At 39.4% G+C, this 11,590-nt stretch overlaps 1 protein-coding gene across 1 annotated transcript; it reads right to left on the bottom strand.

Annotated features, from left to right (window-relative positions):
- Nucleotides 1–4: 4 nt before the first annotated feature.
- Nucleotides 5–11,500, bottom strand: LOC124291102 (gem-associated protein 2-like). Its single transcript, XM_046728002.1, has 8 exons — nt 11,307–11,500; nt 9,820–9,907; nt 8,653–8,742; nt 7,659–7,721; nt 5,699–5,911; nt 4,787–4,855; nt 2,659–2,769; nt 5–1,470 (listed from the first exon to the last, which is right to left on the bottom strand). The coding sequence occupies exons 1-8, from the start codon at nt 11,432–11,434 to the stop codon at nt 1,384–1,386; spliced, it is 849 nt and encodes a 282-aa protein (XP_046583958.1). The 5' UTR covers nt 11,435–11,500; the 3' UTR covers nt 5–1,383.
- Nucleotides 11,501–11,590: the final 90 nt, after the last annotated feature.

The raw sequence follows: 11,590 nt of genomic DNA, 5'->3' as shown, positions 1-11,590 counted from the left end.
ACAATATATCTGAGCACTTTATTCAAAAACAGACACAACAATTTGAAATGCTCCACATCTCGCTCAAGGCCAGGCCCCGTACATAGTAAAGGGAAGCAACTCTTTATGCACCAGATAACCAAACACATGAAATACAGTGTCTGCCTTGTACAATGGTTATTATGAAAATAGCTGACATCATGATCAACATTTGACATCAACATTTAAGCACATCTACAGCAACTACTTCTTAAGTCCTTATTTGATAAGGTAAAAAAACAACAACAAAAAGTAATTCAACCTGGATCTTTTTTAACCAATGATTCTCTGTGACTGAGTGTTGCTCTGGGATGTCCGCTGGGGGAATTGTACCAGGGAGGAATTCTACCATGACTACATGAAATACTTGAATTTGATTGGACAATCAATGACATTAGACACTCTCAATTTGGATTGGAAACAATTATGTATGGGAGTTTTCTAATGACAGCTGAAGTCCAGCTGAAGTCCACCTGTCATAATGAGACTGGTGCTTGTATGCCAGGATAGAACATTGTGAATCTTATGCATGAATTAAAAAGTGTGAAACTTAACAAAATGCACGCAAACTTTTCCATTTGGAAACTCAAATAAATCATAACAATTTTAATATTTTCTCAGCAATATTGAGGTTGATTTGTTTAACGCGGCACTCAGCAATATTCTAGCTATATGGTGGTGGTCAGTAAATAATTGAGTCTGGACAAGACAATCCAGTGATCAACAGCATGAGCATGGATATACACAACTGGGATACGACGTCATGCCTTCCTATTATGGACCAGTGGGCATCCTTAAAGCTGAAACACTACAGTTACACAATAACCTCCAGTAAATGATATAACATGGACGTGAACACAAGTGTACAGCGATGGTCAGCTGAGATACAACACAAAATTAACCTCTGAATCAAGGTATCCATTATGGCACTTCAAAAAGGTAACATAAGGCCTATGATCTTAAAGATCTATATTACATTACTTCGATTTGCTCATCTCAGTCATCACTGACAGCAATGGGCGTTCAAACCAGCATACAACCATCTTGTAAACGTGTATATGTCCGTCCAGGTTACACAGAATCTGTCTCTGGTAGGTCGTTTGTCAAAGATGTTGTAAACATACATTTACTAATGTCAAAATTCAACAAAACAACCTCTGGTGGGTTGTTTCGTCAACCATGAAGTAAATATAGTTGTACTTGTGTCCAGTTTCAACAAAAATACTCATTTTGTCAACGTTTTGTCAAGGATGTTGTAAATATACTTTTAGTTCTGTTTAGTTTCAACAAAAACAGTCTCTGGTAGGTCGTTATGTCAACCTTGTAGTAAATATGGTACTCCTGTCCAGTTCAGTATTCGACAGTCTATGCCAGGTCATTTTGTTCGAAGTATTTGGCCACAAGACATATCAGCAAATTAAGTTCCAGCAACTTTGGGTCTTCTTGACTGACCTGAAAATGAAAAATTAGAGAGTAAGTGACTGGTTGAACATTGTAGGTAAGCAAGAATAAGCAATATTCATGCAATATGATGACAATCGACAAGTCTGGACCAGACAATCCAGTGATTAACATCATGAACATTGATCTAAGCAATTGGAGTCGTTAATTTTGTACATAACACGCAGGGGTTGGGGTATTGTGTGTGTTGTTTCCTTCAGTTTGTACATAAAGTTTAGGGAGATCATTCACATTGTACATGCTTCTCCATAAAAATGATCATTTTAGCTGGAATATTGCTAAAAACTAAACAATACTCAATCACTCACTCACAAGCATGGATCGACACAGTTGGGATGACATGCATCAACCAAGCTAGTGAGCCATACCTCCCTATCCTGTTAGCAGAGATGCCAACCTTGAATCAAATGACTGGAGTCATGCCTTACTAAAAGCAACTCCTGAGCCCTGAAGGTGCGAGTTGGGGGTAAGCATGAGAATGGGCTTGGACCCCCTTTTGACAGTGGGGGTCTGGGGGTCTTCCCCTATGAAAATCTTTAGATTTAGCTTGGAAATATGCAATTTCTGGGCATACTTAACCAGATAATACTGAACTCAAATGAACATATTTAAATGGCTTTTTACTAAAATTCTTTCAAACATTCTAAATTTATAAACATATCTGTATTTTCTAAAAATCGGAGGTTTTTATAGACAAATCGGAGAGTGGATTTTGTATTGGAAAATCAGAGTAACTCCTCCAAAATCAGAGTGGTTGGCATCTCCGCTTTAGTCGCCTCTTATGACAAAGATCGATTGCAGTAGATCAATGGGTACGATGTCACAGAAATTAATCAGCTCTTCAGAAGACCAGAAGGATCTGTATTGACCCGAAACTACGGGTGACTATTGAGGGGGAAACAACTATTGTGATAGCGAAAGTCTATTGCAACATACTAATGTGATAGCCTATTGTGACTATTGCAATAGCCTATTGTGACTATTACAATAATTTCTTTTCTCCTTGACATGTCTCATTTGAAGTCATTTCCCAAATTAATGTATAGTGTACATGAAATAAAAACAAGTTAAAGTAGTTTAAATCTCATTTAATAACTGACAAGAAACTGGAAACCCAGACTCAACAATTGCATCGTTACAGCCCTACCCAAAACATCCACTGGTTTACAAAATACATACCAGAGTAGCTCTGAGGTTGGAGCAGAGCCGAGCCAAGTCCCTGATGACAGAGCACGCCTCGGGCAGCAAGGGCTTCTGTAGACTAGCCAGCAAGGCGTAGAACCATCGACCCTGGAACAGTATGTTACAGCTGTGTGGTGAATATAATATAGGTGGGAACATCAGAGTAATTATTGAAAAGAGCCACAAGGTTCTGCAGCTCACCTGACTATATAATATACCAGAAAGTGAGTGAATTTTATGCCACTTTTAGTAATATTCCAACAATATCTCGGCAGGGGACACTAGAAAATGGGCTTCAAAAATTGTACCAATGTGGGGAATAGAACCTGGGACTTCGGTATGGTGAGCGAACACTTGAAGCACTATGCTACACCACCTACCATGATGCTCTTTGAAATCCTGACAAAAAGGGCATGCTTGATTGTGTCTCAACATTAATGCATCGTCACTTTGATCTGATTAGGCCAGACCAATTTTATTTCTTGTTTTACGGATTTTTGTCCTCAGAAAACCTAAAGGCAGGAGGGAAAAAAATAACAATAAAAATCACCAGTCAAAGTAATATTCCTTTTAAATACTAAAAGTATTTTATTTTTGGCAATTTATGAAGTGTGTATGGGGCAGAAAAAAAACAATCAAATTTTTTTGGGGGTATGTGAACAATTTTGGCCAATACAGAGATGAGGATTTTATTTTTTTGTGCAGGGAAAATTAATTTATTTTTTTTCTTATTCGTGAAAAAATACAACTAGGGATCCGTAAATCAAGAAATAAAATTGGTTTGGCCTTAATTGAAATTTCTTTTTAAGATTGATTGGAAGGTCCAAATTACCATGCATCAAACTGTTTTCCCTAACTGAATACAAATACTTTTGTCCCCTCTATCAAGTTCCCAATAGTTCAAATCTTTATAAAGGTTTAGTCATCAGTCTTAACCTTTCAACCAGTGGTTGACATTATGACGACGTACCACACCATTGGGAAAGCCAGCAATACATCTGACAAGTCAGCTTTTACGAGGAGTGGGGTGAGTTAAATGGGGGCTTAACAACATGTTAAAGATTACTGATTGGGACATGCATGCACTTCCATCCACATAATGAAGACAGCCATGCAGTGTAACAAGAAGTATCAGGATATAAAGTGTTTTCCTCTTTCCAGGACATAAATGTAGAATAGAACTACACAATATTTATGTATTTATTTAAGAGCTTCTTGAGCATAGAGTTGATCTCATATGACAAGAAACAGACTGTGGGTAGGTACATATGGAGTAGTGGTTAAAGTGTTCATTCGTCGCTCTTAAGACCCGTGACCCGTGAAGGTCCGGGTTAGAATGAACCTTCAGTAACCCATGCTTGTCGTAAGAGATCGGGTGGTCCCGCTTGCTGGCTTGGTTGACACATGTCATCGGTTTCCAATTGCACAGATCGATGCTCATTAGTGTTGGGAATTGGTTAAAATCTCATAATTGATGATTGGTTCATTACAACTGATCAATGATTGAAAATAATTGGTTAGCGTCATTTATGAAATGTTCCTGGTTATTTTTGTTAATGCTCAAATAAGGAGAAAAACAAGTAGTTCTTTGGGTTTTTTTGGTGCAAAATGTCATATCTTTAAAGGATGACAAGTATGTAAGGAACATACATTTCTTAGAGTCTTTAAGATATATTCAATCATAACTTGGAACGAGCTTGTAGTGCTTATGAAATGTAACAGACAAAACCAACCTTATGAAATATATTGTTTATGAAAACAAGTGTTCCAGAATTGTTTGTGTTCGATTATGAGAAAACATGATCGATTGCTTGGTCGTATAGTCACTGCGACCAATCTTCAATTATTTCAATTAATCGGACCACCACTAATGCTCATGCTCTTGATCACTGGATTGTCTGGTCCAGACTCGATTATTTACAGACCGCGGCCATATAGCTGGAATATTGCTGAGTGCGGCGTAAAACTAACTCACTCACTCTTTAATACCTGTGTTTGATTCCTGTATGGGATGAATGAAGGTAAAAGCCCATTTCTTGTGTCCCTTACCGTGATATTGCTGGAATATTGCTAAAATTATAATGGTATAAAGCCATATTTACTCATGTAAGAAGTGCACACATACCTGGTGTGTGGTGAAGCCGGTAGCCTCAAGCCAGTTCACATGGAATTCTAATACTTTGATCACCGTGGTCTGAAACAGCAAGGTGAGTCAACATGGTGAGTCAACATGGTGAGCCAAGCAATGAACACCAAGTCAATGAATTGAGATACATCAGAATTTTAAATTCATTAGTACATCGGAATTTGTCTCTGATATATCTGGATCTCTGTCAATACCAGATCACATTTACCCTCCTGAATTTGTTATGTTTACCTGCCGCCATATAGCTGGAATATTGCTGAGTGCGGCGTAAAACTAAACTCACTCACTCCAATGTTTGCATATCGTTATGTAAGATTTCTTTAATGCCAGACTTTAATGAGACTTTGAGAACTGATATTGAGGGACAGAGGGCAAATTCATCATGTTCCTTAAACCACTCAATGCATAGATCGATGCTCATGCTGTTGATCACAGGATTGTCTGGTTCAGATTCAATTATTTACAGACTGCTGCCATATAGCTGGAATATTTAAGTTCTGCGTAAAACAATAAACAAAACGAAACATATCCTTAATCCCCTTTCACACCAGGGAATGTGCTTTTGTTAGCAAATGACCTGATCACAACAAAGGCTGACATTATGACAGGCCTCAGTTCAGCGGTATCACACCCAAAAAATATATAAAAAATGAAAACGGGTTCTTGAATATATGCTTGTCACCAGGAATCTGGAACCGGAAGTAAGCTGGTCCCCGTCTCGCATATCGCAAATTGGCCTCGTAAAGGGAGTCGGGAACCAGCGTAGTACCGAAAGTAGTGCCTCTCGATACTTACAGGCCCTATTGCAAGGTTTTGCTTCAAGGCCTAGTGTCTTTCAGTTGTTTCACAAGATCATAAAAATTTGTTTGGAAAAAAATAACATGACCTCACCTGATCCATGTAGAGGACGATGCTGAGCAAGGGTGGTGTCCCTTGCATAGAGGTCTGCGATGGTGCTGCAGGCTGGTCCTTGTAGACTCCCGCTGGCATCTCTCCTTCAACCATGGCTTCCATGCCCTCCTCCTGGCTGCTACTCAAAACTGATCTGATTTTCAGTCGATCGAAACACAAGCGGCACCAGCTCTCTGCATCATTAGATGAGGGCTGCAAGAAGGACCTTCATATAAGATAAATATGCACAGTGAGTGAGTTAAGCTTAACACCACACTCAGCAATAATCCAGCTCTATGGTGGCTGTCTGAAATAATTGAGTCTGGACCACACAATCCAGTGATCAACGACATGAGCATCGATCTATGTTATTGGGATATGATGACATGTGTCAACCAAGTCAGCAAGCCTGACCATACAATCCTGTCAGTCACCTCTTCTGACAAGCATGGGTTACTGAAGATCAATTCTAACCCAGATCTTCATTGGTCCACTGTGTGCAAAGGTTCACTTACTGCCACAGTAAGAATCACAATTACCAACAACAGCAGAATATTTATTAGTGGTGTTCCGATGATCGAAAAAAAACACGAAAATCGACCGAAAGAAGGATGAAAAATGATTATCGATTGTGAAAATATATTTTTGATTAATCGGAATTTTGTTGTTTTGTAAAACAAGCATACTAACCATTTAATTTGATGAATATTCAAGAACAAACATGCGCTCAACAGGGTAAAGCTGTGCACACTGTAAAATTGTAACCACTTTTATTGTTTAATTACAATTCCAGTGTCTTACTTGCATGCATGCATTTCATTGCATGACAGAATTAGTTATAATAAAACATTAATTAGAAAAAAACTGGGGAAAACCCTTAAAATTGGTGATTACATAAAAAATGTATATATGATTATCTAAGTCCTTCGCTGGCTGTACATCTGAATTTTTCAATTCTTTCCGCTGCCGGGCTGTACATCTAGGGTCCTTTTCGCCTGGTTGCCGCTGTACATCTAGGTCCTTCTGGCCAAGGTGGTTGATTGACATCGCCCCGGCTGCTACGCTGAGTTCACGCTTGGAGCCTTCAGCGATATTGGTCCTCCATTGTTTTGATCATGTCTTCTACTGGAAATCATCTGCGGTGTTAATGGAGGGTCCACCGGAAAATCGGGTCCCGACATCAGTGTAGATATGCGCCGCATGGTATCTCTGCCATTGACGCCGGGATGATTTGATGAGAATATCGGGCTGGAACAATTCGCTGAGAAAGTCCTAGTAACTGAAGAGGTCACGCCAGCCCTGGGTGCGCGACGCCTGCTGGAGTGTTGGCTCAACATCGCGATATCTGCGCTGGTAAAGCTGTGTCAATCTTTGATACATCCGTATGATGACTGTAACTTCTCGGCGGGAAATTGTTAACCACGATGGATGTCTTTATTGCCCCACACCTCTCCACCACTCTTTTAGGGTTCCGTATCATTACACTCTGCATACGCATCGACTCCATTCGCTGTAAAGCAAGCTAAACGAAAGCAAATATTAATAAAAGGTAGAATTGGATAAATTAGTACCGCGAACTAATGTGAATATAATAAACATGGCTGCATAATCATATTAAAGGCGGAGTGTGAAACAAACACGGGGCCCCGTGAATAAACTGTAGAAAAACGCACTAAATATCAATAATATATAATGAAGGATAAGCTAAACCTCTATAGATGTCTATAGGTAACTAACTAAAATAACTAAAGGATATAGTGGGGAAGGTATTCTTCACTTCCACTACCTAAGAAGGTGAGAGTGAGGCACATTCGCTCCTCCCACAGTGATAACTCGTGGGTGAATACTAAAATAATGTATATATTTCGATTATAATCAATAATCGTTCACCACAAGTACTCTGATAATCGATAGTGGATTTGGTTTCCGATTCCTAACACTACATTTTATCTAAACTTACCAGGGTTGGTTTCTTCACATTTAATTCTCCGGAATTTAACATAGCTCGGAATCTAAGCAATTTCTGGAAGAGAAAATACAAGAATACTTCCATAAAAGTTGAGCAATCAATAAGTTGAGCTGATTAATGTTGATCAAAGCAGACAACAATAATCCTGCTGTTGGATCGCAGCCTGAAAATAATCAAATCTGGAACAAAGAGTGAGTGAGTGAGTATGGTTTTACGCTGGTTTCAGCAATATTCCAGCAGGTGGTGCCAAGAATGGGCTTCACACATTGTACCCATGTGGGAATCGAACCCGGGTCTTCAGCATGACAAGTGGCGCTTTAACCACTAGGCTACCCCATGCCCCTGGATCACACAAACCAGTGGTGGACATCATGGAACCCAAAATATGAAGAAAGGACATTATTTATTTCAGGCTTGGATGTCAGATAAAAAGTTCTTATTGTCTTAATTTCAGAGATATTGTAACATTGAACTTTAATTAAGGAATGTAAGACATTGAACTGAAGCCTCATCCTCATCTTAAATACAAATCACCTCCACAAAGACATGACAGTAGTTGAACTATAACAGCATGAATGTGAACTGTCTTATTCAAACTTGGAACTTTTACAAAAATTTGTTGACAAGGTTCCAAATGTCAGCCTCTGAGGCAGTGTATGAAATATAGTGTCTGGTCTGGTTAAATCCATTTTGGACTGGTAACCCCAGACGGAGCATGAAAAGTGAGGTCTAGATTTGCTCTTGCTAGCCAGCCCAATGGTCTGGTAAAAATTTAGATGTTATATACATCTGAGTCATATCTTGGTGTCTGGTCTGGTTAAATCCATTTTGGACTGGTAACATTTTGAAGTTACCAGCCCTGATGTTTGGCTGGGGTTTTGGCTTATTTCATACACTGTCTGAGGTCCTGATATATCCATAGAAACAGTGATTATTTTGTGCGTAGTGTATACAGTTTGATCTGACATATGAAGGGCTACCTCACCTGTCTCAGTTCTGCAAAGTCAGCAACTTGCATCTTCTCCCAGGCTGGTGAGGGTGCCAGTCCCCGAGGAGCAGGGATACAGCTGGATGGCTGGGAACCGGAGCAAATATCAAACACATTAAGAACTTCATCAACAGCAGACAGCTCTAGCTAGACTAATATCTGGGCAAACAAATATTGAACAGCTCTACTTTCATCTCAAACTATCCAAATTTTTGTCATGGACACCAGAAACAAATCTGATAAGCATGATCTGCAAAAAACACCCAAATGGCAAAAGGGACTAGGCTAGGCTGATATCTGTACAAAATTGATAAAGAAATATTGAATGGTCTTTGACTTAAGCTCTGGAAACATATTTCAGTTATTTATAACAAGGTTTGTCCGGGCATGCGAGGAAAGTCTGAAACAAACCAACTGGTTACCATTATTACACATATTGAGGGTGTGTCTGGACTTTAAACCCTTGACCATACATTCCTGGAAATGACTACGGTAAAGAGCTCTGCCTCACACACACAGGGCAACCTGTGATTCCTCCGATTACATTTCCTAGGAGTGTGCAGAATAAGACTACTTCCAGTTTCAGATACACTAACATTAAAACTTGGGCAAAAATGTTTGAGTCTCACAATGTTTCAAATATGCCATCAGATTGATTGAAATAGTGTCAAGTGCTTCACTCAGCACCAAGGGATGACGGAGGCTGAGCGGTAGCCTAGTGGTTAAAGCGTTTGCTCATCATGCCAAAGACACAGGTTCGATCCCCACATGGGTACAATGTGTGAAACCCATTTCTGGTGTTTCCTGAAGTGATATTGCTGGAATATTGCTAAAAGCAGCGTAAAACCATACTCACTCACTCACTCACCAAGGGATACTAGTCACATGCCAATTGACACTTGTCAGAAGGGTACACAAAGTATGGGACCTAGACTGCCGGTTTTCAGGCCTCCATTTTGGTGGAAGCGGCAGTGGCAGAGTGGATTAAAACACTGGTTATTAGGTGTCTGGCTGATAGTGTGGGTTCGAATCCTGGATGGGATAATCTGTACTTTACTGAGAAAGTGTAATCCCACATGTAAAATGTTACAGTCACAAGAGACAGCAGAGATGTGTCTTCTACAGGGTATGTCTGCTTCAAGCAAAAGAAATCATGTGATTTACCTCTTTATACTTGACTGTCTGTTTACTGCTAAATGCCTTGCCATCAATAGGGGCCACTACCACTTGGGAACATTCCCGAGCCTCTTGTCTGAAAAATAGGTTTTATACACATGAACATGACATACTCATTGTAATTATGGTAATAGGCCTGATTTTGCCAAAACTGATTCATGGATAAAACTGAACCAGATACAATAATACTGTCACTTAAAAGCCAGTATCAGTCACTAACCAGATATCCAAACATTGAACACATGGGTACAATGTGTGAAGCCCATTTCTGGTGTCCCCCGCCGTGATGTTGCTGGAATATTGCTAAAAGCGGCGTAAAACCAAACTCAGTCAGTCAGTCAGTCAGTCAAACATTGAAACTTAACAAACACTGCTAGTTACTTGTGGTGTGTGTATAAACGCATTAATTACTTGTACATCTGAAAAATATCCTCATAATCCAAATGTGATTTGAGCCTGATCCATTGTGCACATGTAATATACAATAAACTATGTTTATAACAAACACGCTCATAATGAACTGACATATTCAACAAGTTGATATTTGGACCACATGTTTTACATGTTCAAATGCACATGACAAACTGCAGTGATAACAAACTAAAACTTTGAGTTTGTTGTAACTGTAGTATACTGTATATCAGTGAGTGTGTGAGTTTAGTTTTACGCTGCTTTTAGCAATATTCCAGCAATATCACACCGGGGAACACATGTGGGGAATCAAACCTGGTCTTCAGCGTGATCAGCGGATGCTTTAACCACTAGACTACACCACTGCCCCAGTAACATTGAAGTCCTGGAATGGTTCATTTATGCGCAATATTACGTTGAACCAGAAGCTGGTAGGGGTAATGGAGGCAAAGGACGATTTGATATGCCATGAGTGGTGCTTAAAATGTTGAATGAAATACATTTAACATGATTAATTATCAGTATGAGGTTGGAAATCTTAAAGCACAACCCTGTGAGGAAATGGGTGTCTATCTTTCATGGTGGCGATATTTTATTTTGACATTAAAAATATTTTTTCAAACTGAGGCGAGGGATGTACATTGCCCACAATTGCTCGCTTCGCATATAGGAAGACTGACCAGTCATTTTTCTCTCTGTTGCCCGTCTCTATTTACGCTTCTTGTGTGAAGACCTAACTAAATACTAACTTGGGGAACAAGAAGTTTGTCTAGTTGCCTCAGAGCTGATAGTGTATCCCACTGTGTATAAATCATGTGTCTAGGGTTTTCTTTACCACGTTTACCATGTTTACAGTCCCTGTAATCACAGTTTAGAATATTAGAGTGAGCTCTATTGCAAAAAAACCGTCATGGAGCACTATTTGTTCAAAAACACATCCCTTGTGGCCTTGTTCCAGAATTGGAACAGGAAATGTTGGTCCTGCAAATGATTGCGGGGCAAATTATTCTGATAATTGGATTAACACACAACAGCAGAGAAGAAAATTTGGTGTTAAATCTTACCTGACCCGTCTGAGATATTCGTTTCCCGTAGTTGGGGGTATGTTCAAATCAAAATTGTCATCATTATCATCAACGGTAAACGCTTGCGGAATGATGTCATTGTCGGCAATATCACTCTCTGTCTGCATCTTCACATCTATGTCTGGGTCTACCAAATTTCAATTTTCGTCCGTCCAGAAAACGTGTTCCGGTTTCAAAAAGTTGAACTCGCACTCGAAAACGTGTTTCATATAAATGGTACAACGTAGACGGTAATGAAGGTAGACAATTATCAGTTTATCACA

This window comes from Haliotis rubra, unplaced genomic scaffold (genome assembly GCF_003918875.1).
Source record: "Haliotis rubra isolate DU_JTF1 unplaced genomic scaffold, ASM391887v1 Scf481, whole genome shotgun sequence".
NCBI classification, from domain to species: domain Eukaryota; kingdom Metazoa; phylum Mollusca; class Gastropoda; order Lepetellida; family Haliotidae; genus Haliotis; species Haliotis rubra.
Note: the sequence above shows the minus strand (reverse complement) of the source record. Positions and strands in the feature narration are given on the sequence as shown.

Excerpts from the sequence above, each read along its gene's own strand:
- LOC124291102 (XM_046728002.1), bottom strand. The coding sequence starts at position 11,434 with ATGCAGACAGAGAGTGATATTGCCGACAATGACATCATTCCGCAAGCG. Across the intron at positions 8,743-9,819 it reads AGACAGTCAAGTATAAAGAG|CCATCCAGCTGTATCCCTGC; the intron begins GTAAATCACATG and ends TCCGGTTCCCAG. Across the intron at positions 2,770-4,786 it reads CCGGCTTCACCACACACCAG|GGTCGATGGTTCTACGCCTT; the intron begins GTATGTGTGCAC and ends ATACTGTTCCAG.